This window comes from Tursiops truncatus, chromosome 15 (assembly GCF_011762595.2).
Source record: "Tursiops truncatus isolate mTurTru1 chromosome 15, mTurTru1.mat.Y, whole genome shotgun sequence".
In the NCBI taxonomy this organism is placed as follows: domain Eukaryota; kingdom Metazoa; phylum Chordata; class Mammalia; order Artiodactyla; family Delphinidae; genus Tursiops; species Tursiops truncatus.
Genome location: NC_047048.1, coordinates 8273329 through 8300475, shown reverse-complemented (window position 1 = coordinate 8300475; position 27147 = coordinate 8273329). Strand labels below are relative to the sequence as shown.

The 27147-nt window shown below is 57.0% G+C and overlaps 1 protein-coding gene and 1 long non-coding RNA gene across 2 annotated transcripts; one reads left to right on the top strand and one right to left on the bottom strand.

Moving 5' to 3' along the window:
- The first annotated feature begins 40 nt into the window (after positions 1–40).
- On the top strand, positions 41–23901 carry LOC101328832 (uroplakin-3b-like protein 1). Its single transcript, XM_033840600.2, is given in 6 exon segments — positions 41–9725; positions 11248–11400; positions 11570–11789; positions 12361–12437; positions 12714–12834; positions 13684–23901. Coding segments are annotated over 6 exon segments (1179 nt in total). The 5' UTR covers positions 41–9226; the 3' UTR covers positions 13793–23901.
- Positions 12012–12827, bottom strand: LOC141276464 (uncharacterized). Its single transcript, XR_012326013.1, has 3 exons — positions 12708–12827; positions 12428–12488; positions 12012–12133 (listed from the first exon to the last, which is right to left on the bottom strand). It is a non-coding gene; the product is annotated as an uncharacterized lncRNA (long non-coding RNA).
- Positions 23902–27147: the final 3246 nt, after the last annotated feature.

Below are 27147 nucleotides of genomic sequence, written 5' to 3'. Positions count from 1 at the left end.
GCCTCCGCCTCCATCTGCCTCAGTTCTGCCTGCTTCGAGTGAGGCTGAAAGGTGACATGGAGAGACCGCCCTGACAGGAAGCTTCCAGGCCCCAGGAGGAGGCCTGCAGGGGGCCTTGTCTGCCCCGTGCGGGGGGCTGGGCTGGGCCCATCCTGGGGTATATGAGGCCTCCCTCTGCCCCTCTGTCCCGTCCACCAGCGGCTGGGGCTGCAGTGGAGCCTTTAGAGGTTCTTCCATTTTCCGTGGACGGGGGCCCTTTCTGAGGGTGGCACTCACCAGCTGTAAGGTCTGACAGTGTAGACACACGTTATGACTTTCCGGCCACCACTCCTAACCCCCTTGCACACGCTGATGGCTCACACACTTATCCACTCACTCTCACGCCACAGACATTTACTGAGCTCCTGCTGCATGCCCTGCAGTGTCAGACGCGGGCCCTCACGCAGAGCCCGGAGCTGCTCTTGGGAGCTCGCTCACTGCTCTGAGCCTCAGATGACCACGTGTCCTGATGTGACCTGTTACTATTGGGAGGCTATCACTCCCTCACATTGTCACATACCCTGGGGCTCACACTCCTCAGACGATCACCCCAATGGACTCTCTGGGGTCCGAGAGCCCCCATCACCCAGGAGGATACACTTAACTCAGCAGCGTCCGTCCGCCCGCCCGCCAGGCCGGTGGTTCCCACTGTGGCCACAAGGGGGCGCTAGTCCAACGCAGCCGCAGGGTCCCGCGCTTGCGCACTCCTATGAACTGCTGCGAGTCCCGCCGCTTGACCCGATGTCGTAGAGATACCGCCACTCAGGGGGGTCTCTCGAGGTCAGGGCTCCAGGTCCCACCTCGGCCAAGCCAGAGGGATGAGCAGTCACGCTCTCGCTTGAGGATCTACGATGTGTCGTCTGATCCGCACAGCCGCCACCGTTTTCTGGACGGAAAAACTGAGGCTCAGTACCCTCCCCGCCGCGCACTGTCCACTGTCACTGCACCCCGTGTCCCTGGACCCAATCCCGGCCCCTCTAGTCTAACCGCGGCTCCCAGCAGGCAGGCCCCCCGAGGAGGGTGGCCAGCGGGGGCCCCTGCTTTTTGGAGATGAATAAATGCAGTCTGGCTCCTCCATCCTAGCAGTGCCTGTGCTGGTTCTGGAAGAGGAGAATTTACACGCAGGGCCCAGCCTGGCCCCGACACCAGACCCGGGGCTGCCCTGAGCCTATGCCCTTGATCGCCAGCCCTAACTATACATTGAGGGTGCCCCACAGTGGGGGGCAGGGCCAGGAAGCCTCCCACCAACGCAGGTGGGTTTAGCAGTGCTCCCTCCCAGGCAAACACTTTAGGGGGGTCTACTTTGAAAACCCATGCACCCCTGGTCCATTGTGGTCTCTCCCCCACCCTGCCTGCATCCCCACCAGCCACAAGACCCGCTCTAGGTGCAGACAGAAGCAGATTGAGATGCGGTCGGGAGCTCAGGCCCTGGTGTCCTGGGTGACACCTGGCCATGGGAACCAGCCCCTTCAGTCAGCCACTTTTGAAATTCTGCTACTATAGAGCCCAGGATCCTCTTGGATTCTTGGAATTGGAGGACGGTTAAAAGTGCCCTCCCCCGCACCAGCTACCCCCAGAGGAGCCAGTCTCACACTGTCCTGCCCAGGCCTGGCTCCAACACCAGACAGGGAGGCCCTTGAGGCCCAGGATGCCCAGCTTGGGGCCTGCCCAGGAGGGATATGGTGGGGAGGAAGAGGGGTCCGCTGGTGTTTGCTGAGTGAAAAAATGAACAAACCTGCCCAAAGCTGGAGGATCACCCAGGAGCAGGAACTGCCCCAGGCTCTTTCTGTCCCAGGGTCCTTTTGTGGCTTCTTCTTAGTGCCAGAATCTGTGCAGGTCCCAGGAGCTGCGACATCCTGTGCAGGCCTGGGGCTGCCCCTCACTTCTGAACAGCATCTTCGAACCCTCTGAGGAGCTGCTGTCGCCCCATCGGGGCCACTGGGGCTTAACCGTGGAGACAGGCTCTGAACACACATTGCAACATGGTGAGTGAAGACTGGGCAGGGGAGCCCAGGGGAGGCAACTGACCCCACCTGATGGTCAAGGGGACTTCCTAGGGCTGAGATGAGTCTCAGGAGGCAAATGCAAGTCAGTCAAGTCAGAGGAAAGAAGGAGAGGGTGTGACTCAGGGAGATCAGGTGTAAATGGTCTTGCCCTACGGTGGCACGGATGGTGTCCGGGACCGTGGCAGCAGGGACTGGGGGCCAGGAGGCCAGTAAGAGGGAGGGTGACCTCCAGGCCGATGGAATCAGCCCTGACCCAGCTGGGGCAGATGAAGCAGGTTGGAGGGGAAGAGTTGGATTCTAGAAATATTCAGGAGGTGGCTGGAGGAATCAGGCACTTCTGAGACTTGGGGGATAAGCCAAGAGGAGAGGTTGTGCTCTCCTTTTAAAAAAAGAGGCTTGTTTTTTAAAATAAATTTATTATTTATTTATTTTTGGCTGCGTCAGGTCTTCGTTGCTGAGCGTGGGCTTTCTCTAGTTGCTACGAGCGGGGGCTACTCTTCGTTGCGGTGCGCGGGCTTCTCATTGCGGTGTCTTCTCTTGCTGCAGAGCACGGGCTTTAGGTGCATGGGCTTCAGTAGTTGTGGCGTGCGGGCTTAGTCACTCCGCGGCATATGGGATCTTCCTGGACCAGGGCTACGAACCCGTGTCCCTGGTGTTGGCAGGCGAATTCTTAACCACTGTGCCACCAAGGAAGTCCCTGTGCTTGAGTTTCTGATGTGGGGACGGGTATGAATGCAAAATGGGGCCCTTTATGTTCTGAAAGTGGTTCTATCACCCCAGCTTTAGAGCAGATCCCCAGAAAAGGGGGTTCTGGGAACATCATCTTAGGTCGGTGAATCCACAAATACACTAACAAATTGTTTGTTTTTTAATTAATTTATTTTATTTGTTTATTTGTTTGTTGCTCCGCGGCACGTGGGATCATCCCAGACCAGGGCTCGAACCAGTGTCCCTGCGTTGGCAGGTGGATTCTTAACCACTGCGCCACCAGGGAAGTCCACAGATTGTTAATATTTTACAAAGATGGAAGCCAACCCTGGTCAGCGGGAGGCCACCCTGTGAGCCTGCCCAGCTGTGGGCGTGCTGCCCCAGGGCTGTGCTGACAGGTGTGCCCAGGCGCCACAGAGTCCACAGGGAGAAGGGGTGGCTGGCGGGACCAGTCATCGCCAACACAGGCACCGTCACGCTGGCCCCCGGGGAGCCGTGCCATGAGCCAGACGCCAGCCCGGCGAGGGTCAGCTCGTGACAGCCTTGAGCAGGGTGCTTAGTGAGAACCACATTGTGGAGAATTTTTCATTAAATAATGTTTTAAATTTTCTCCAGGGCTGTATTTGGGGAAGTGCCTCCAAATCCACTGGCCCATAACATAATGGCTCAGTGGCTAAAAACAAGCTCATTGTTAAAAAGGAAAAAACAGCAACGGTTGTGGGGGCGATGACTCGCAAATGACTCATCAGGCCAGAAATCGAAGGAATCAGGATGGAAACCAGGCAACCGGGCAGCATCCCTCCCTCCCTCTCACCCTCTGGGTTCACTTTACTCCTCTGTATCTCTGAACCACCCGTGTCACTCCATCATCCCGGCAGTCCCCAGGCCGGCCACCCTGGTCTCTTGCCGGGGTGTCAGCAGCTGCCCCTTTGCTGGTCTCCCGGTACCAGCGTCCCTGATCCCCACCCGCATTCTCCTCCCAGCATCCCGAGGGACCAGATTATACACCTAACGGTGTCACACCGTTGCTCACAACTCTCAGAGGGATTTCCTGCTGCAAGAACAGAATCCAGATTCATCACCTCAGTCCTGAGGCCCCATGATCCACCCCTTGCTGCCTGAATTCATGCCACACACACCCTCCGTTAGCCCCCATGCCACAGGGCCTTTGCACTTGCTTTTCCCTCAATGTAGACCATTCCTCCACTTCGCTCCCCTTCCTCTAGATCATTCCTCAGCTTCACTGTCGCTTCTTCAAGGAAGCCCTTCCTGACTCTCTCAGCTCTCCTAGAGCTGTGTTCTTTTCTTTCTCGGCACATTTTCTTTCCATTTTGTAATTAGACATTTAAAACGGTGAGCTTTTGCGTCTCCTCCACTAAACTGTAAACTCCAGGGGGGCAGTGATCACGTCTGCTTTGCTCACCAGGGTACTTCTACAGCTAGCACAGTGCCCGGCTCCCAGTAGCTGCTTAATAAATATTTGTTGCCTGAATGCTTTATAAAAGGCGTCTTCACACCGACTGCAATCGGCTGGCCAGGGCACATGCTTCTTTGCCCGGTGCGGGTGTGTGACCGGTGGGTACCCTGGCTGCCCGGGAGCCTGGCATGTCCCACCCTCTGGCTGCTACAGTGGGAGGTGCAGACTCAGGCTCCGCCACAGGTGGGGTTCCTGGGTGGGGTGAGGGGGCCGAGTCCGTACAGAGAAGAGACACCTTTTTGTGATTCTTACAAAGACATCATATGGCTAGCGCTGGCCGGGGGACATGGCAGCAAGAAAGCCATGTCCCCGACATAATATGGGTGTTGCAGGAGCTGGGCAGTCAGAATGGCAATCATCTCTCATGCCCAGGAAGGTGGCCAGTCCCCAGGCACACACACTGTTATAGACAGAACCGTGTTCCTCACAATTCCTGTGTTGAAGCCCTAACCCCCAGTGCCTCAGAATGTGACTGTATTTGGAGAGAGGGTCTTTAAAGAGGTAACGAAGTTAAGAGGTCATTAAGTAAGTTCTTGAGGGTGGGACGTAATCCAGTCTGACTGGTGTCCTTATAAGAAGAGATTGGGACACAGAGACACCCGGGATGCTGCAGAGGACAGACCATGTGAAGAGGCAGCAAGAGGGCGGCCGTGTGCCAGCCAAGGAGAGAGGCCCCAGAAGAAACCAACACTGCTGATGTGATCTTGGCCTTCCAGCCTCCAGAACTGTGAGGAAGTGCTGTTTAAGCAGCCTGGTCTGGGGCCCTTTAGCTGGCGCAGGCTAATCCACCCACCCACCATCACGGCGTTATGGACATTGAGCGGTAACGGAGGCGGAGTGCACAGGGCTGGGGTCAGTGATGAGAGCTGACGGGCAGCAGCGTGTGCAGAGGCTTGGAGGCAGGAAGGGCCATCACGCTGGCCCCTTGACCCAGCTTTCCGGGCCTTCTCCTCCCCTCCCTGTGGAGAAGCCAGAGGCCACTGCAGCCGCGTCCTGGCCCTCCCTTTTCGGCCTCCACCACTGGTCCCAGGCTTGCATGCATCAAGGAAGAGCCACGGTGGCTGCCTCTTGGCCCTAAATTGTGAGATTTCACTCCAAGGGGGCATTCTACCAAAAGAGCTTTCTGGTTTATGATTCTGGGTTTACGATGCTTTAACTAAACAGGAGAGGTGGTGAGCTGCCTGTCATGAGGGGTGTACAAGCAGACCTGGAAGGGGCTGGGCCACTGTGCAGTAGAAAGATTTGGGACAGGGTGGGGTCAGTGAACTGTAGGGTCTTTTCCCCTTGAAATTAGCACAGACGGGTGTCTGTTAGGGTCTGGTGAGTGGCCCCGAGGTCAAGCTGGTGGCAGGGGAAGGGACTAGGTCACCTGCCCTCTCCCTCTCTGCCTGAAACCCCAGGCTGCAGATCTGGTGTCTCGCTCTGCTGGGGAGGGTGAGCCCAGAGCTTCTCCCTGTGCGCCACCTCGGGGCAAGGTGTGATGCTTGCCATGGAGCTGGGGCCTTGTGTGGTAATACAGGGCTGGGTGGGCCTTTGGGAGCATTACCTGGCTGCCCTGTGTGTGTGTTGGGTGGGGGGGGGGGTGTTTTCGGAACCCCACCCTGCCCCATGAGTCACCCCAAAGGTACACAGCCAGGTAGGTCCTTGGGAATAGACTATTCCCCAGGGCTTGGTATGTCCCACTCACCACCACCCCCAGCCCTTCCTGGCCCCTCTGGGCATCCTGGTCCCACTCTCTTCTCATCCCCTGGTCTCTCTCTAGGCCACATGCAGCAGCCCTGGTTGAATGCAGGACCAGGAGGGACTCCTCAAGCCCTGTGGGTCTGGGAAGGAGCCCTCATACCTGGGCCTGGGGGCACAAACGGAGCCAGCTGGGGCCCCAAGTGGGCTGTGGGTATGGACACCCCTGGTACCCAAGGGAACTTGTCCCAAATCAAGCTGAGAGGGGACACTGAAGATTGCCTACATCTGTGGTGTGTGATTAAAAATAGCATTTCACATCAGTAGGGAAAGGACTGATTTTTCAGTATTTTAGGTTTTTTTCAGTATTGGGGTTTTTTTTGGAGGCTTCCTTACGTAGGCATGATTGATTAACCCATTGGCCGTTGATGATTAATCTAACCTCCAGCCCCTCTCCCCTTCCCAGATGTGGGGGGGATGCAGCTGAAAGTTCTAACCCTCTAATCAGGTGGCTGGTTCCCCTGGCAACCAGCCACCCCCTTCCTGTGGTTACTAGGGGATTTCCAAAATCACCACATCAGCAAACTCAGGTGTGGTTGAAAGGGGCTTGTTATAAAAAACAAAAAACAGGCATTTCACCTTTATCACTCGAGCTATTTCAGGGAACAAAGGATGCTCCTTTAGGAGCTGTGGGCTGCCCTACCACAGACGAAGACTATAATATACATCAGAGTAGCCATAGGTAACTGATACAAGGACGCATACCAAACTAAGGAGACTGGATGCCTGGGCGGGGAGGGCAGGAGTGGGATAGAGATGGGCGCGAAGAGAAAAAATTAAAAAATAAAAACAGGACCTTGTGCAGAGCAGTAATGAAGGGTGCCAGAAAAACTGAGAAGGAAACGTAATCCTTTGCTCCTGCAAGGCCTCCCAATTAAACACAGATGAAAAGGGGAAAGAGAGAGAGCCCTGCCTGGGTATTAGAAGACCGAGGGTTGGTTTCCAGCCCTGCCACTGACCGTCCACGGGGCTGAGAAAGTTCCTCTCCCCGTGGAGGCCTGGTTTTCTCATCTGTATAACGAGATTAATAATCGTGCCTGCCCTGCCCGCTTCTGGGGATCTGAGATGAGTCGATGGGCAAGAAGGTACTTTCAGAAGGAAGGAGCTCTTCCCATGTTATGATGCCTGCTTTCAACTGCCTTTCAAAAGATAAAAAGAGGGGGAAAAAGTAAATCTATATACTTATCAATATACATTATATTACAAAATATATGTGTATTATAAGTATATATTATATATACATATGTTTTGTAAGTATACATATATTTACATATAAGTATATGTATTATATATACATATAAGTATATATTGGTAGAGAGAGTAACATAGTGTGTGTGTATATATAGTAAATATATATATATATGGGAGGGAGAGGCTTGAGAGCAAATACAGCAAAATGTTTACAATTGTTGAATCTGGGTGGAGGCTATATGTATGGGCATTCTTCGTACTATATATTTTCAACTTTCCTAGGTGTGACCATTTCTGTAATAACAGGCTGGCGAGATAAAGAAGCCTTTCCGGGGCTGGGTCTGACCGGGATTCGCCGGCTGGGCCCCAGCTGGACCGGCTCGTGTCCCCCTCTCTTCCACATCTGGGTCCAGGAGCGCTGGTCCCGCTCTCTCAGAGGCCCACACACCTGCTTAACGTTCTACCTGTGCGACCTCCGTGTCCCACGACTAAACGTTGATCTCAGGATGACCTGCATCTCAAGCCCGTCCAGGTAACCGCCAGACGCTGAAGTGGCTGCTTCGCGGACGGCCCTGTGCCAGCCCCTGCGAGCCCACCCCCTCCTCCCTGCCACCCCGTGAGGAAGGAGGGCCGGTTCCTGCCTTGAGGAGCTTCCAGCGGGAGGAGGGCCAGGTGTGCACAGGGATGCACTTGATATAACAATACATTTTATCCTGCCACCCCGTGAGGAAGGAGGGCCGGTTCCTGCCTTGAGGAGCTTCCAGCGGGAGGAGGGCCAGGTGTGCACAGGGATGCACCTGATATAACAATACATTTTATTGCAGTGATTATAAGATGAAGGTACATGCCAGGTGCTGGGAGGACATTAGGGGAGGCACCAAAGCCAACCAGGGGACAGTTTCTAGTGGTGCCAGACCCTGGGGTAGGTAGGACTGAAGGACAAGGGTTCGCTGGGTACTTACTGCAAGGCAGCGAGGGCCCTGCGGGAGGAGCCTGGCCTGAGCCACCTGAGAGGGGAGAAGCCTTAGAAGAGGGGTCCCAGCGACCTTTGGTTTTATAGTGCTTTTTGTTTGTTTGTTTTAAAATATTTATTTATTTTGTGGTTGCATTGGATACACGGGATCTTTTTTGTTGCGGTGTGCGGGCTCTTCGATGCGGCGCGCGTGGGGTCTTAGTTCCCCTGCACTGCAAGGCGGATTCTTAACCACTGGACCACCAGGGAAGTCCCTCAGCGGCCTTTTGGTTGAGGCTCTCCAGGCGCACACTCAACTCCCCCGACCTCGTCTGCCTTCCCGAGTTTTTCCGCTCCGCTTTTGGCCCCCAGTTCCTTGGGGGCTGAGTCAGTCACTGGTGAATACAGTAATGTTCAATCTTGAAAAGTCTGGAACTAGCTCGTCCGAGTAAAGAGTTGGTCACAAAAAACCTACTAGGTAATAACATAGTGTGGGTAGGAATATTTTCCTTTTTCGAAGTTCACTGCAATAAACAATTTGCACAGTTTAAGTACATTGGGAAAGGAAGATAATGCAGGTGGGCTGGTACTCAAATAGATTATATAGAGATATAAATTAAATGTGTTTTAATAACTAAAGAATATTTATAACTAATTGTTTAAAAAAATTTTTAAGTGCTCCGCAAAGGAGTTTGAGTTTTAGGAGGGCGGCTCCAGTCAGCTATGGAGCTGGGCCGGCGGGGGTGGGCGCTGGTGCTTGGGGCAGGGGACCACCCTGAGGGTCTGCTGCTCCAGTCCAGGTGAGAGGTGGTCGGTACACGCTCTGCCCGCCGGCCCTGGGCCCCATCCGGGCACCTTCTGTCTCGAGGAGGGATTGCCCTGCTCTGGCAGTGGCCAGAGATGGAGGAAGGAGAGAGGGCAGGTCACCTGGATAAGGAGAGGAGGGACGGTGATGTTGGGGAGCCCCCTTCTGGGGCCAGGCGGTAGGGGGACAGCAGGGAGGGAGTGCCCCTAGGCTTGCCTTGGGGGGTGATGCTCCAATTCTGGGTCTGGCCCGGCTGGCTGGGTGGTCTTGGACAAGCCCCCTTCCCTGCTCTATGCCTCGTCTGAGAAATGAGGATAACTCCCTTCTGCAGAGGGGGGCCGTGGGGAGCCGTGGTTGCCAGGTTGGGGGACCGTTTGGACGAGGAGATTCCACAAGGCGCGGCAGGGCTGTCCCTGGGGCTGCCTGGACCCCAGGACTGGCTCCTCTTTCCGTGGCCCCTCCCCAGCCAGGCCCTCCTGGAGCGGGGGTGGGGTGCAGTTTTCCTCTTCAGACCCCTCCCTTGCAATGCCAAATCCTTGGGGCCAGCACATGCAGCCCCTAAGCGGTCCAACCAGTTGTCTGGGAGAAAGGGGGCATGTGGGAGGGGCAGCAGGAGGTGCCAGAAGCAGCCTCCCCCAGCCCAGCACGCACAGCGGAGCCTCTGGGGCTCCGGATGCTGCAGACAGACCCTCGGACAGACAGACGGTTGGACGCTTGGCCTGGCCATGAGGCTCAGCGGGGGACAGTCTTCTCTTCTGACGGCACTGTTGCCGCTGCTGACCTGCCTCCATGTGGGGATGAGTCTGGGTGAGTGAGGGTCGGGCAGGGCAGGGGTGCCCACTGTGCTTCAGGCTTAAGGAAGACAGACCCCACCTCCCCCGCCGCCTCCTGAGTCCCGAGTCTGGGGACTGGGTGCCAGGTGGGTCAGGGGAGACAGGCCACCAGAAGAGGTCACAAGACAGACACCTGTCCCCCTACCCCCCGCCCCAAGATTGGGAGCAAGGAATGCTTCCTCCCTCTCTTTGGGCTTCTCATCTCCATGCCTCCTGAGCCCGATTCTCACCAAATGGCTCCCTCCTTCCCCTCCTTCCCCTCCTTCCCCTCCTTCCCCTCCTTCCCCTCCTTCCCCTCCTCCCCGGCCCGAGGAGAGGTTTAAAGAAGTCTTCAAGGGTAACACTTACCCCAAAAGAAGCTCTCCAAGGGGGTCTACAGGCATTGTTCACTGTCAGGCTCTGAAACTGGAGTGACTTAGAGATGCAGCCCCCATGCCCCCATCTCTGCTGTTCCATGTCTTTCCTCTCTTTTAAGCAAACATTAAGTACCTGCTGTATGCCGTGTGCCCTGGGCCTCAGCGTTAGAGCCAGGAGCTCTGAGAGAGGAGGGTTCTAGCCCTGAACCCTTGGGGTTGAGCTGAATTAAAGGGAAATGAATTGCATTGAACTGAACTGAAAGAGGGAGAGGGTTCTGGAGACGTCCATAACGCCCACCTCATCTTTCTTCTGCTCTCCAGTATCTGGGGCTGAGGGACACCTCAGGGGGCCTGGAGAGGAGTTAGGGGTTCTGAGCCCTCCAAGCAGAGCAGCAAGGCTAGACAGGGCTGTGAGGGGCTGAGAGGGGGACAAGTTCTCTAAGGGGAGGGAGCCTTGGGACGGGGTGGGAGGTGCAGAGCACTGGGTGGGCAGGAGAGGCCGCCCTAGGATCTGAGCCAGGACACTTCCTCGAGGCCCACCTCTGGGCCTAGGGTCTTCCTGTGTCACCCCCCCCACCCCCAACCAAGCCATTCATTCCTCTCATCAAGCAAACCAACCTGGACCGTGTGGATGGAGCTGGGGGGGGTACTTGAGAGGTGGGTAAACTGAGGCCTGCAGAGCGTCAGAGCTCAAGGTCACTGGGCTCTGTCAAGAGCCCGGCCTAAGGTTTGGGCTTGGGCTCAGGCTGCCCCAAATCTGAGTGTCACCCCAGCAGGACCTAAGACGCCTTCCCCAGAAGAACTGTGCATGCAGCTGGGGAGGGGTCTCCTGTGCCTCCACCTGTCCTCCTTCCCCAGGCCCTGCCCATCACTGAGACCCCGGTGACGCAGGGGGGCAAGGCCTCCCCCTGACCTCCCACGGTGCCCACCCCTAATAGGCTCCCAAGGCAGGGGCCAGGGGCCGGACACGGAAGTGCCAAGGAGCATTCCTGGTTAACGCCTGACCAGAGCTCCCAGGAAAAGCCCTAACTCCTCCCACTGACGGGGGCTTCCAGGGCCATGAGCCCGTCCCCCCAAGACGAGGCGCTGGGGACCTGGTCATGCTGTCGAGCCTCTTCTCTCTGCCCGCACCGGCCCCAGAGCACATCAGCTACACGCCCCAGCTCTCAAGCGCCACCCTGGCAGGGAGACTTACCCAGCCCACCTTCACACTGGAGCAGCCGCGGGGCCAGTTCAGTCACCTTAACGTCGCCGACTTTGACGCCATCTGGCTGGTGTTGGCCCACAGCAATGGTGGGTGCTGCCGGGGCAGGCCTCGCTTTCCCCTCTGTGAAATGGGCAGGCGGGCCTGAAGGGAGCAGGGGTGGGTGCTGCCGGGGATGTGGCCAGAGGCTGTCTGGCCTGGCGGGATGGGGTAGAGCCCATGCGTCCCCCACCTTCTGACCCTCGGTGCCACCCTCAGCCACCCAGAGCTTCACTGCCCCACAGAGGGTGGAGGACACCCCGGTCCCCGCCAACTTGCCCCAGAGGGGCTACTACGTCACGCTGAGGACCAGCTGAGCACTCTACCCGGGCGGCCAGCCCGGCAACGAGCTCCGGGTCCTCCGTGTCGCCAACGATACCCGCTGCTCCCCGATGACAAGAGGCTGCCACCACCCCCTGCCGGGCCCGGACCCCTACCGGTGAGCGGCCAGCCCCGCGCTGGGGTGGGAGGGCTCCTGCCTGTGTCCAGACCTGAGCCTGAGTGGCTCCCAGCTGAGTGTCTGGGTTCCTGGCTGCAGTTCTGCCAGTAGGAGGAGGGGGCTGGGGCCCGGGAGTCCGCGGTGAATTCTTCCACCTTCTTGAGCAGAGGGCCCCCAACTTGAGCCCCCGCCCCCATGGGCCATGTGGACCATGTGGGTGGAGTCTCCCCATCCAGGCAGGGTGGTGGGCCCTGGCCCCATCTCTCCTCATTCAGGGCTTGATTCACTGATGTTCTGTGCTGAGGCATCTAGTCCGCTCCAGACACATTTCCCAAGAGAGGACCCTAAGGGTCGCAGAGAAGGCAAGGGATGCACCCAAGGCCACACAGCTGAGACATCCCAGTCACAGCTGGGATGGAGCCCCTTCCGGTGGACTCTAAGACTGTGCTTTTAGCTCTAGCCTGTTCCCCCCAGGCCCTGGGAGTCAGGGGGAGAGACTGACAGGCACCAGGGTTGGAGGGTTTCAGGTCCTGGGGACCCCCCCACCCCCAATGCTGGGTCTCCTGTTCAGAGTGAAATTTCTGGTGGTGAGAGACAGGGGACCCATGGCTGAGACAGAGTGGTCCAGTGAGACCCACCTGCAGCAAGGTATGGGGCCAGGTGTGCAGCTCAAACTCTAGGGCTGGGGGCTCCTGAGGACTGGGGGTGGGTGGGGAGGAATGGGCCAGCCCCCAGTCAGTCGGAGCCACCGTTACCATCCTGCTGTCTGCAGGTGCCCCTCCCCAGGCCGCCTGCGAGCCCCGCCCCCCTGGGGCTGCGGTGAGAGGTGGTTGGTCTGGAGGCTGTTCCAGGCCCCCCTTCTCAGGTCAGATCTCTTTCCTCCCTTCTCACCCCACCTGCCTGTGGGCCCCCTCACACCCTCAACCGAGGCACTCCAGGCTGCCCCAGGGCCCCAGAGCGCGGGCGCCGTGGTCATCGTTGCCATCGTGTCGGTCCTGCTGGCCGTCGTCCTCACCACTCTCGTCACCCTGCTCATCTACACCTGGTAAGTGGAGCGGGTCGGGACTGCCCTGGGAGGGGTGGAGTCCCTCTCCTGGGCCACCTCTATCCTTTCCCCACGCCCCGGCCCAAGCCCCCAGCCCAGGCCCCCAGCCCAGCTTGTTCTGCTGGAAGGGTTTTCCCTGAAGGCCGAACAGGGCTAACAATTGTTGATCAAGGGATCCCCAAGGTTCTAGAACCTCTAGGTGGGGGTGGTGTGTGCATTAACCCCTCCCTCTCTTGTCCTTCTGCCTGACGCCTGCTGAGGGGTTGGGGGGGTGGGGGGCCACATTTTCTGAGTGCTCACCATCTGCCCCCTGGTGGCAAGAGCTGGAATTGCGAGTGGGAGCGCAGAGCAGATGTTCCAGGTGGAAGACATCCAGGTGGAGGTGAATTGCTTTTAATCTAAGCACTGAGCTTTGACTTGAGCGCTCAAGGCTTCATCTGGGGCCTGGTGGGGAGGGGGTGTCCACCAGGCTTCCTGGAGGAAAGGGACGTCTGGTCCCCGACGAGGATTTGGAGAGGAGGGGGAGGGTCTGGGGGCAGAAGAGTTGCCAGGAAGGCCTGGGCCTTGATCCCAGCTGAGGAAATGGGCTGTATGCTGAAAGCCAGAGAGCGCCAGTGGCCAGCTGTGATCAGGGGAAACAGGCAGATGGTGTTTTAGAGGCATCCTGGGTGTGGGGAGTGGGGGAGGGGAGCGTTGCGGTGGGGTGATGACAAAGGGCAGGGAGACAGAGCTGGATTTGTGAGGTTTAGAGGAGTAGCCTCCAACCTCTAGACAATAGCCATTGGATTTCCATGAGGCCCTGCATTCTTCATTCTCTCCATCTCTCCTCCCCTCCCCCCTCCCCCCCAGCTACGACACCTGTGGGAGCACGTCCATCTCTGGCCCAGGGGAGCTGGCGTGCATGAGAAGATATAACACCCACCACATGTTCAGCCCTTCAGCCGAGGGGGGCTCCTGAGAGGCGCCAGGGGGCCCCCATCTGCCCCTCTGCCTCGCCCCTGGTCCAGGCTGCAGAGCATGGGCTGGGGGCTCGCCCTGCTGCTTCAGAGCCCTGGGAGAGAGTATTTCCAAATAAGGAAGGGGGAGAGGGTGTCCTTAGTCCAAAGCTTGGTCCTGTCCCTGTCAGAAATAAATGTCCCCATTATTGGGGACAGCCCCCTGAATGGCTGTGTCATTGTACACCTGGGCAGTCTCCCTGCATCCCTGCCCCCAGCTTCTCTTGGGAGGATACAGCAACCGGGGGTAAAGCCCAGGGTCCTAGGCCAGCTGAGCCATTGGGGCAGGGCAAGCCTCTCTTCTGGCCTCAATGGCCCTGTCTGTAAAGTGGGGGTGATTCCAGTGGTCCCCCTGGGCCCGATGGAGCCGAACCAAGGGGGTGATCGTGCCCACCTGCCCTGCGCGTCTGGCGCTTGCTGGCGCCACCCCCGCCCCCACCTCCTCTTCTTCTTCTTTTTTTTTAATATTTATTTATTTGGCTGCCCCAGGTCTCAGCTGCGGCACACGGGATCTTCGTTGCCGCGTGCGGGCTTAGTTGCTGCATGCGGGATCTAGTTCCCTGACCCAGGATTGAACCGGGGCTCCCTGCATTGGGAGCGCGGAATCTTAACCACCGGACCACCAGGCAAGTCCCCCCCCCCTCCCCTTTGTGGTCTCCCTCCATCTGGTCTCTCCTCCTGGCTGGAGGACTTAGAGCTTCTAGGCTTCACCCCGACCTCTGTGCTCACGCCGGGGTGGGGGTGTGGAAATGCGTGAGAAGCTGCAGCCCCTGGAGATGCCTGGGCTCAGACTCGGGCCCCGAACCTAATGCAGGGCACCGAGCACCTGTCGTCATCCTCTCCACTCCAGGCCAGGCCCCCCTGGGGCCAAGATGACCCAGCAAGGTTCTGTCCTCAGGTCACCCACCGCTGTGTGGGAGAGGAGGGGAAACCAGCCAGCACAAGGGATGGAGGGAGTGCAGAGGCTTGAGGGCCGGAGGAGGCTTCCTGAGCAGGTGTGGCCTTGGAGGAGGGGCCGCACTGTGACAGGTGGACCCGGGAAGGGGACCCAGGCAGGATCAGCAGCGTGTACAAAGGCCTGGAAACCACGGTGACTGCTGGGTGGGCAGGTTGGGGACAGCTGGAGGGTGGGGTGAGGGACCGCGAGGAGGCCAGGGGATGCCCCTTGCTACGTGAAGGGCCTCACCCCCTGGGGCATGGGGCAGGGAAGGAGGACTCTGGCTGCACGCCCATGTGCCTGTGTCCGGGTGGTGCAAATGGCCCTAATGGGTTTATTAAGCCGGTGCACACACAGCTGGCTCTTGCTGCGGAGGAAATGGTCACATGACCAGCCTGGGAGGGGCAGGGAGGGGAGGGGGGCACACAGAATTCCAGCCTCTGCCCAGCTAAGCCTTGATCTCTGCACAGCCTTTCCAGAGCAGCCATGAGCCCCGACCCTGGGGCTGGGTGACCTTGGACATATCACTTACCCTCTCTGGGCCTGTTTTCCCCTTAATGTAAAAGCGAAGGTTGAACTGGGTAACTCTAAGGCCCTGCACTCCACCAGCACCCAGTATGGGTCGGACACTGGCAGGAAACAGATGGCACGCTGTCTAATGGGGCAATTGACAGCATTTACAAGGGTTTGGGCAGCATATTAAGGGGACCCAGGGCACCGATGGGGCCATAAGCACTCCTGTCCCTGAGGGGCTGGTGGTGTTTCCAGAGCCAGTGGGCAGGAGCCACGGGCAAGGGTCTGCCTGGCAGGAGCGGAGGGCTGTAGGTAGAGGGAGCCGGGGGACTAAATACCCCGGCCTTTCTCCTCTGGCCTTCTGATCGCGTGCTGACCACACCTAACCAGAAGCAAGAGGGCGGGGGGTCTGGACGGTGTGGTCCATGTGCCAGCTAGACCTGGGTCCAGAGCAGGACAGAGAGGGGCCAAGAATGGCCTTAGAGGGTACTGTGATCTGTTTTTTACTCACAGCACTTCTGACACCAAATGTGTGGGGGTTTTCTGTTTGCTTTTTATTTTGGCCATGCCAAGTGGCTTTCTGGGTCTCAGTTCCCTGACCAGGGATTGAACCCGGGCCACAGCAGTGACAGCGCCGAATCCTAACCACTAGGCCACCAAGGAACTCCTCGAATGGGTGGGTTTTTCTCACACCAACCAATTCTTCAGCTCTCTGGACACCAACTGGGTGTCCTGCAATTGAATTCAATTCTGACACTAATTCCCTGGAGTTAGTGCAGACCCCACAGGTAAAGGGCTCAGTCCCACAAGATCACCCCCACCTAGATGCCAGGAATAAGTATGGGGCACCCGCACGTCTATTCAACCTGGTTACAAATAGCTTATTCCCATGACCCCCTCCTCAGATTCCATAATTTACTAGAACGGCTCACAAAACTCAGGAAAACAGTTCACTTACTATTACTAGATTATTATAAAGGATACAACTCAGGAACAGCCAGCTAGAAGAGATGCACAGGGCGAGGTATGGGGGGAGGGGTGCTGAGCTCCCATGCCCTCCTTGGGTGCACCACCTCCCAGCACCTCTGTGTGTTCATCCACCCGGAAGTTCTCCAAACCCCATTGTCTAGGGTCTTTATGGAGGTTCCATGACATAGGCGCAATTGATTAAATCATTGGCCATTGATGATTGAACCAACCCCAGTGCCCTCCCTGGAGGCTGCTTAGGAAGAGTGGGGGGATGGGGCTGAAAGTTCCAGCCCTTTAGTCACATGGTTGGTTCCATCCTAAAGCTATCTAGGGGGAATTCCCTGGTGGTCCAGTGGTTAGGATGCCACGCTTTCACTGCCAAGGGCTGGGGTTCGATCCCTAGTCAGGGAACGAAGATCCTGCGTGGGGCAGCCAAAAAAATTAAAAAAAAAAAAAGCTATCTAGGGGCCCACCCAGAGTCACCGTATTAGCATAAACTCAGGCATGGTTGAAAGGGGCTCCCCTTATGGATAACAGAAGATGCTCCTCTCACACCAGCACTCAGAAAATTGCAGGGGTTTTAAGAGCTCTGTGCCCCAAAACCGGACAAAGACCAAATGTGTGTTACTTCTTATATCACAGCATCACAGAGGGGGCACAGGCCGCCTTTGTGCTGATCCTGTGGAATCAGATCTTTCCCCACCTTTGTGGGCTCCAGACTAGAGAAAGGGGCCACAGAGTCCTGTCCCAGACGGAGGGCTGCCTGAGGCCAGGGTTGGGCCTGCAGAGGGGGCTCTGCAGAAGCTGACTCCTGAGTCGTGGAGGACAGTGATCCTGGCCGCCTCTGACCAGATATCCCAGAGGGCCTTCAGGCCACCACATTACCCCACAGCCAAACCTAGAGCTGCCCCCAGCCCCAAACCCCCTCCTGGTTCCCTGGTCCTCCAGCCCCCGAGTTGAGTTCTGAAGACGACCCCTCTTGGGGTCTGTCCTGGACCACAGGCCCCCACGGGGAACATGCACCACTTTCTGTGACAGGCACAGCCTGGCCACAAAGTTTAAGCCAGCTCCCTGGGACATGCCCGGTGCTGAGCTCAGAGCCCAGCCCGGGACTGGTGGGATGCCCCACCCCCAACCAACCCAGGCTCCCCGTGGAACCTCAGCTGTGCCCGGCCTTGCTTCCCCGGGCTCTTCTGGGGCCTGGGAGTCCAGGACGGGCTGGAAGGGAAGGCCCGAGCCAGGGTGGCTGGCCCCATAGAGCTGCTGATGGTGACCCCTATGAAGCAGAGAGGGAGCCTCGGCTCCGGAGCTGTGTCGTGGGACCTGCTCTCAGGGAGCACTGTGCGGGGCAGTGCCCCGGAGCTGCCAGGGCCCTAGGAGGGTCCATATCCGGGCCCCAGCCCTGGCATCCTGTCTGACCCTCCTCAATTTTCTCATCCGTGAAAAGGATGGAAGAGATGAGCGGTAGGGTCCTCAGGTCACTCAGTCCCTCCGTGTTCATTCATTCACTCATTCATTCATTCCCACACTCAGGGGACAGTCACTGACTTCAGTGCTGGGCCTCAAGGACTGCATCAGTGAGAGGTAGACTTGCACAGAGATAACAAGGGGGCCATCATGGGACGGAGAGCGCTGACACTGCTGCCGGGAGCAGGGCCTGGTGGGGCGACACTGACCACAGGGTGCAGCACATCAACCCACTCAGCCCTCCAGCTCTCAGGCACACAAGCCTGAGGAAAACAGACTCAGGGACGATGGCCTCGAGCCATGAAGTGGCGCCGCATGTCACCTGATGTCAACTTGATAAATGGACCAGGGCAGGGCAGAGGACCTGCTGTATCCCGCTGCCTTTCTGCCCGTTTTTCTGGCGCTCTCTCGCTCGCGCTCTCTCTCTCTCTCTCTCTCTCCTCTCTCTCTCTCTGTAACCTCCCCTCTTATGTTTCTCTGCCTCTGACTACAGTCCTTTGTCTCTGTTTTTAACTCTGACAAGCCATGGGAACTCTCTCACTCCCTGGGGGGAAGCTGTCTGAGCTGAGAGGTGGACACAACCGTTTCGCAATAAACACAAGATAAAATCAGAAACCTGGCTCCTGTTCCAGGTTTGGGCTCAGTAGAGGAAAAGGGCAAAAGGGAAGCAGAAGGACGAGGGAGAAAGACTATGTGTGTCAGGGAAGGGGGCCGTTCACAGCCCATCACCCCACCGGCGGGTACAGAGGGGTCACCCCGGGCCCCTCCCCCAATGCCCTTTGCAGCCTCCAGGCTCCCCATCTCCATGCCCTGGTTCCTCTCCAGACACCCGGTTGTCCCCTGCAGCGGGAGCCCAGGTGGCCCCAGGGGACTGTTCCGCCCCTCTTCCCCACAAGTGTGTGTTTGCACCCCCTCTTTGGCATGGATCTGGGGCTCTCCTGGGAATGCTGGCTCACACAGTAGAGTCTGAAGATCTAGGCGGCGCTGGAAGCCAGGCAGGCAGGAGGGGCTCTGAGGCCCGGGAGAGGAAGGAATCAGCTCATCTGGAGTCTGGGGGGGTGGGCTGCTTCTGGGTCCGACTCCATCAGCCTAAGCTCCCCGGGGGACGTTTCCACCTGGGACACAAAGATGCAAGCGTGTGACCTGAGAGAGGGGTCTCTCCAGGGTCCTGGCCACTCTGTTGGGAGGCCCCTCCCAGGAGGACAGTCCAGGCAGCGGGGGTGGCCGCCTCCACCCTCCCAGGCCCCGTTGGTTAAGCCCAGGCCCAGGTGCAGGCTGCTCGCTGGTGGCCCTGAGGACTTTCAGGGCTGCTTGGAACGTGGTGTGGTGGGAGCCGTGTCGCTTGCTAGGTGGGTTTGAGCTGCCCAGAGTCAGGCCCGAGGTTCCGGTGTCATTCTGATGACTCAGGGTTCGCAAACGCTCTTCCTTTTGCCCTCCTGGCTGCCCACGGAGGCTGTCTCTGCATCCATCCCTCGTGGGATGAAAGGACTGAGAGAGACAGATGGGGAGCAGAGACCCCCCCTTCCTCAACCTCTGCACCCCACCCAGTCACTCCAGCCCAAGAGAGCGAAGGCCACGCGCAGAGGGCACCGTGCCTCGGGAGGGGCTGGTCCTCGTCCAGCACCTACTGGGCACCAGGAACGGGCCTGAACAATTCACGTGCGTGAACCCCCAAATCCTTGGGGCAATCCCATGGTTAGCCTCAGCTTACAGATGAAGAAATGGGGGTTGTGGTAGGTGCCACCAGGGTAGAAAACACAGGATGGGAATCCAGCAGGGGTGGCCCGGGAGGGGTCTCAGAACTCCGCTGGAGGGGAGCAGAGGGGTCTGCAGGACCCCTGGGGGGAAGGCAGGGGTGGTCAGCTCCCCTACCCTGCCTCTGATCTGGGCAGCAGCCAGGGTGGTCCCCCGTCCTCCTCCCCGCTCCCCCCCCCCCAGCTTCCTTCAGTGGGAGGATGAGGCCGGGCATTTCCACTTCTCTCTGGAAGGTTCCGGAGGTTAATGAGGGCAAAGCACGTAACACCACTCAGGGAGATGAAGTTCTGGGAAGAGAGGAACCTGGATCTGGGCTGAGGGCCAAGGGCAGGGTGGGAGACAGGAAGTCCACTCGGAACATGTCTACCCTCCATGGAAAGGGGGTGCCCTTGGTTGCTCTGAGAGGCTGGGGCAGAGACCCAGGGTGGGAGACCTCTGCTCACGGAGCCTGACCGCCCGCCGTCCCAGGGCCACAGCTTGGCCCTTCTGCCCAGCCACCAGGCCCCTGAGGAGTCTCTGAGAACGTCAGAGACATTGACTGGAGGCCTTCTCTGCCTCGACGGGGCAGGAGACCCCTTCTCTTCCCACCGTGGACCTGCTCCAGCCTGGGCTATTTGGGAGGTGGACTCCTGGGGCCTGGGGAGCGTGGCCGATATGGCTGTGGTTGTCCCCAGCTGGGCTGATTTACGTCTAAGACGCAGTTGGCGGGGTGAAGGCAAGAGCAGGTTCTCAATGCCACCTGGACCCCGGAGGGATGCCAAGCCCACAGCAAAGCCCCAAGGAGTTAGAAGCTGCAGGCAGACTGGACCTCAAGCCTATACCTCCAGGCTCAGTCCCCAAGGTGGGGACATTGATCTCAGGCTGTTCTCTCCCAACCCACCTTTCTGTGCATCCCCGGCTGCCTGGGCTGCGTGCTGGGCACCAGGGACAGGAACGGCTTGGCCACAGCCCACTGTCCTATGGGAACAAGGTGGCCAAAACAGAGGGGCAGACCCCAAGTAGGCAGTCCCAAAGTGCCATGGGAAGCATTCCCAGCCTGCAGGAAGAAAGTTCTGTGCCCTCTTGGGGGAGAGGGCTCTCTGCTGCCCAAGCCAGTGGCCCCTTCTGCTGTGAAAGGGGCCCCTGGGCCCACAGGGATGGCAGGAGTGAGGTCAGGACAGCTGTCCAGCTCTCCCAAATAAGACCAAAGGATCTAGAGTTTCTGCTATTGGGCGGTGCAACACGGTGGGTCCACTGCAGAGAGGGTGGGGACAGGTGCGACGTGCCCACAGAGGGACAGCAAGAACTTACCTGCTTAGGACTCAGTGTCCTCATGTCCCCCTGGGACCCAGCAGTTCTGCTCATGGTATTTCCTCTATAGAGAGAAACTTGCGCTCTCGTCCAGCAGAAGTCATATCCGAGAATGCTCATGGCAGCCGTATTCATAACAGGCCCAAACTGGACACAGTACAGAGGTCCGTCCATGGGCGAAGGGCATTGTGGGAGCTCCATCCGCACTGTGGAACGCTATTCAGCAATGATGAAGTGTGGAGAGTTGACCCAGGCAACCACGTGGGTGACTGTCCTGGACTTTATTACACTGAGAGAAGCCTGACGTGGAGGAATCTGCACTGTGTGATCCCATCCGTAGGGAGAGCAGAACCAGGCAAGACTAACCAGGATGATCAAGCTGGGGTAGAGGTTGTCCCTGGACTGGGGCACGAGAAAGTCTGCTGGAGGCTGCAAATGTTCTAGATCTCCATCTGGGGAATGGTTACCCGGGGGTATACCTGTGTAAAAATCCATCAAGCTGTTCACTTAAGATGTGTGCATTTGGGCTTCCCTGGTGGTGCAGTGGTTAAGAATCCGCCTGCCAATGCAGGGGACACGGGTTCGAGCCCTGGTCCGGGAAGATCCCGCAGAGCAGCTAAGCCTGTGCACCACAACTACTGAAGCCCGTGCGCCTAGAGCCCCTGCTCTGCAACAAGAGAAGCCACCACAATGAGAAGCCCGTGCACCGCAACAAAGAGTAGCCCCCGCTTGCCACAACTGGAGAAAGCCCTCACGCGCAGCAACAAAGACCCAACGCAGCCAAAATAATTTTTTTTTTAAAATGTGCGTTTTACTGTAAGAAAAGGAGTCCATGTTTATTCAGCAAGTATCTGTCACTGTGTGCCACTGTGGCCACAGCAGGGAACAGACAGAGGCCTCTGCCCCTGGGGAGCTTGGGGGGTGGTGAGCTGTCTGCTGCCCTGGGAGGCCTGGTCCTTCTGTACTGAGCACACCATCAGCCTGGCTGCCCCTCACTCAGGCACAGGCCAGAGAGACATGGGTGGAGACCAGCAGGGGAGGGAGGGGACAGTCACACAGAAGGTCCCAGGGATGCTAGGAGGGACAGTGGAGGTCCTGCTGAGGGCAAGTAGGGCAGGGAGACCCCGGTGAGCTGAGGGCTAAAGGGTGCCCAGGTAATAGGAAAGGGCCTTTGTATTCTATTACAAGTTAATCACTAAAGAGATGTTGCCCATACGCTTATATTATACATAATGGCCCATCTCTGGGAACCCTGCCTCCCAGGTAATGAGCGTTAAGCTAAAATACCTTTGATTAGCTCACGGGGAACATCCTGACCAGGCCCACCTGTGGATGACTGCAGGAAGGAAGAAATTAACACACCCCCTCTGCAGTCTGGCTGGAACCAGGACTTCACCTCCTTCCCTTTTAGTATAAGAGAAGCCTGGGGCTTCCCTGGTGGCGCAGTGGTTGAGAGTCCGCCTGCCGATACAGGGGACGCGGGTTCATGCCCCGGTCCGGGAAGATCCCACATGCCGCAGAGCGGCTGGGCCTGTGAGCCATGGCCGCTGAGCCTGCGCGTCCGGAGCCTGCGCGTCCGGAGCCTGCGCGTCCGGAGCCTCTGCTCCGCAATGGGAGAGGCCACAGCAGTGAGAGACCCGCGCACCGCAAAAAAAAAAAAAGAAGCCTGATTTCTAACTTGGGGAAGATGGTTCTTTGGGACTCGAGTCTATCTGCTGGCTTTGGGAATAAAGTCGCTGTTCCTTGCCCCAGCAACTCATCTCTTGGTTTAGCGGCCTGCCCTGCAGTGAGCAGTACGAGCTGGGACTCGGTAACACCCACCGAGCACCGAAGCTGTGAAAGTGGAGAAGCTGACGTGGCGGCGTGGAGAGCGCTTTGAGCAGGGGTGAAGGGTGTGCTGGAGCCCTCCAGGAGCCGCCTGTCCCACCCCCCTCCGCCAGCCGTCCACCCCCCACCTCACCGTGGCTCCAAGCCTCCTGGAGTCTGTCAGCCCAGCCAGGGCCTGTCCAGAGCTGCAGCAGGGAGGCGGTGGCGCCAGAAGCCACGGCAAGTTTATGTTGTGGCTCCTGCTGTGCTGGCCCCGTGCTGAGTCCCCTGTCCTGCCCATAGTCATGCCTCTCGCCTGGGAGCTGGCAGAGGCTCAGCCAGGGTTCTGGAGTTCAGGGTCTCCTCAGAATCACGCCGTGCCCCCCCAGTTCTGGACCACCTCTGCTCAGGGGGTGCCCTGAGAGCTGTGCCTGGCCCCTTTGCCCGCACCTCCCAGCCCCAGCCCTGCTCCTTCAAGTCCAGCCTGGTGCCACCTCTTCCAGGAAGTCCACTCGGAACATGTCTACCCTCCATGGAAAGGGGGTGCCCTTGGTTGCTCTGAGAGGCTGGGGCAGAGATCTGGGCCCAAGACTCTGGATTCCCAACCCTCATCTTTCAAAACCCAAGTCTCTTGGTTTTCCACTTGCCTTGCCTCATTTTTCCGCTTTGGGAAGGGGCAGTTTTCACCCACAGGTGCTGGGGCTGAGAGGCATAAGTGACTGCAGCTCTGGGGAGGCCTCAGAGAAAGGGGACCCCTGAGCTCCTCCTGGTAGCCCTGCTCGGCCACTGTCGAGAACCCCATGCCCACAGGGCACCTTAGGGACACTAGTCAGCAGCCGTGTGCCTGCCCTGCCCACCTAGGCTTCGGCCCAAGACCACTCTGGGCCACCTTGGGTTGCCCCAAGGGACCTGCAGTCTCTCCCCGGCCCCCGCACAAGGGGTCCCTGGGGAGAACTGGCAGGGAGCAACATTCCACTTCGCTCTGCCCCCAGCTCAGTCAGGGTCTAGAACGTTCCCTCTGTCTCTGTATTTTCTCTTTCTGACTTCCTGTCTGTCTCTCTGCTTCTGTTTTTCTCCACTTGTTTCTCTTTTTCTCTGTCCTCCCAGGGAGATTGGGGGCCATGCTAGGAGTGGGTGACTTTGTCAAAATGCCTTTGCAGCAACTTGTCTACAAAGCAGACATAACCCCAGCCCTTTGTCCCGGAGTTGTGGTGAGGACCAAGGACGATGAGGCACGGCCCGCACATAGTAGGGCCTCGGTCTGTGGCTTCCTCGTCCATAAAAGGAGGATGATGGGAATGGCCCCTGGCTCCTGTGAGGACTAGTGAGAGGATGTTCCCGAAGTTCTCAGCACAGAAAAGTGCCTCTGCTGACATCAGTGAGCTCTACTCATAGCCATGCTATGATGTGCCCCACTACCATTGCCCCACTTTGCAGATTAGGCAAATGAGGCTCAGAAAAGCTGAGTTACTTGCCCACAGTCACACAGCAGGTCTCACTGTAGTAGTGTAGCCAGGATTGGAACTCGGTGGTCTGGCTCCAGGGCCCACGAGCTTTACTGCGGGCCTCGGTTTTAAACTTGTATTTAATGCTCTCTGACTAAATGGGGAAGGCGGGGGTGTCGAGATTGGCCTGGCAGGGGGAAGCTGGGAACAGAACCTGCTGCCTGTGAATGACTCTCAGCCAGGCCCCTCCAGGCATCTCACAACTGGCCAGTCCAGACCTCTTGGCACACCGCTGTCACTCTCTCGGCCTAGAGCCTGCCAGGTAGGGCTCCCCGTGGCCCCGGGCTCAGTCTAGAGCTCTGCACTCAGCCTCTGTGGGTCCACAGCTGGGCCCCTCTGACCCCTGTGTGTGGGGGTGCCCTTGCACCCAGCTCCCTCCCCCCACCCCCCTCCTCTCTGTGATCCACTTTCTCTGGCCTCCTCTCTAACTTACAGCAATGCCTGCGCTGCCCTATTCTCTTGGGTTCTGTCTCCTCCCAGAAGTCCTCTCTTGGGTCCCGGCCGAGACTTGGCATTGGGAGCGGGGAGGACAGAAGGGCGGCATGCCTTTCATCTGGGCAGGGACAGCTTCCCTGGGAGACCCTGTGGGCAAGGGCCCTCCAGTTCATTACAGTCCTTGAAGTCTGGGGAAGGGGAAGGGCACTTGGCTCCAAAATAAAAAAAAAAAAAAACAAATTTTAAAATAGTAAATGTTTACTTAAATTTCTTCTAAATGTCAGTTTCATCCGTTGTTAAATTTAGCATTTTAAGACATGTCACTGTGCTTGAAAACAATTTGGAGGTCACATTACATTCTCTCACTTTGGAAGAATCCCCAAGATTCCTAAGAATGCACAATGTTTGTGGAGAAATCAAGGCCAGCAGCAAATCAAATGAGTTCCTGGAATCCAAAGAGCTTCCAAAGCTAAACTATAAAATTATTTTCAAATATTTTTACAGCCACAGAAATGCATATAAAGTTGGGGCATATGTGCATTTTTTTGATTGTGGTGAAAAAGAAAACAAAAAGCATGTAACATAAAATGTATCACCTTAACCATTTCGAGGGGCACAGCTCAGTACTGCTAAGTACGTTCATATTGCTGTGCAACCAGTCTTCCGAAGTTTATCATCTTGCAAAACAGAAACTCTATACCCATTAAACGACAACCCCTCCATTCTCCCTCCCTGAGGCTCGAACCCTGGCAACCACCGTTCTACTTTCTCTTTCTGAGTCTGACTGCACTAGACATCACGTATCAGTAAAATTTATAGCATTTGTCTTTTGTGACTGGTTTATTTCACTTAGCATAATGTCCCCAAGGTTCATCCCTGTTGTAGCAGGTGTCCATATTTCTTCCTTTTTAAAGGCTGAATCATATTCCACTGTATGTGTATAGACCACATTATCTTTTTTTTTTTTTTTTTTTTTTTTTTGCTGTACGCGGGCCTCTCACTGTTGTGGCCTCTCCCGTTGCGGAGCACAGGCTCCAGACGCACAGGCTCAGCGGCTGTGGCTCACGGGCCCAGCCGCTCCGCGGCATGTGGGACCCTCCCGGACCGGGGCACGAACCCGTGTCCCCTGCATCGGCAGGTGGACTCTCAACCACTGCGCCACCAGGGAAGCCCCACATTATCTTTATCCATTTATCCATCACTGGACACTTAGATGGCTTCTACCTCTTGGCTACTGTGAAAAAAAAGCTACAATGAACAAGGGTGTGAAAACCCCTGTTTTCATTTCTTTTGGAAATATACCCAGAAGTAGGATTGCTGGATTATATGATAATCCTATTTTTAATCTTTTGAGGAACATGGTATGGGTGACTTTTTTAAAATTTATTTTCCAGTTTTACTGAGATATCATTGACACTCAACATTTGTTGTAGGTTAATGATTTGATATAGGTATGGACTGGGAAATGACCGCCACAATAGCTTACATCCGTCACCACATATAGTTGCAAGTTTTTTCTTGTGAGGAGAACTTTTAAGATCTACTCTCTTTGCAACTTTCAAACGTACAATACAGCATAGTCACTGTACATGACCTCCCCAGGACTTATTTATCTTATAACTGGAACTTTGTACCTTTGGACCACCCCTCATTTCCCCACACACACACACCCCACTGGGTGCATTTTTAAATGTTTGTTGGGGTGTGGAGTGGAGCCCTGGCTGATGCAGCTCCAAAAATAGTCCGTGTGATGGGCAAGGCATGCAGTACACAAGCTCAGGAGATCCAGAAATAAAATTTTAATTTCCTACCACTCAATGTAATCTTGATCAGACCCTCACTTCTCATCTCAGCCGATTCAGATCCGACCCCCTCCCTGGGGTAGCACCCAGGGGGCTCACCTTTGTCTAAGCCTCTTTCCTCATCCCTGGCAGAGGCTGGAGGAGCAGCTGGTCCTCCCGGCCCTTCCAAGTCTCCTCTGATGCTCAAAACCCCAGACTCTGCAATTCAATCACTTTTTTCTTTCTACGCTACTGATTTGCCGTGAATTTCATAGACATGCTTCGAAACTCAAGAGCTGCCTCCTGGCCTGTGCCAGGAGCACTAAGACTTTCACGAGGCTTAGGCACTTTTGCTAGTGTGGGTCAAGGTCTTAAAACATATTTTACGACCACTCTGGTATAGAGATGGATGCAATCCAGGCTGGATTCGTTGGTACATATTCATTCCTATTCATTCTTCCTTCTGATTCTAAAAGAAATTGAAACATTTTGTAGGTCCCTAAAAATATGTGGGCAGGGGTACTCGATTCAAATGACGTGGGTTAGGGGCACAGGAAGTTCAGGGTGGGAAGGAGACCCACATGCTAACATTTCAAAATGTCAACCCATTGAATTTCCAGCACCCGGGTCCATCCACGTCACTCTGCTGCTCCGAACCCTGCCCAGGAGGACATCCGAGCTCCCTCCCAGCGGTCAAGACCCTCCGTTGGCTGGCTCTCAACTGCCCTCGCAGGCTCAGGTTCCATAGGCCTCTGACACCTCCCTCTTGGATGTTTCCAGAACACCCCAGGCTTCACCGCTCCCCACACCTTTGCTCAGGCTGCGCCCTCCACTGGGAGCATCACCCCTTCCCACCTGGA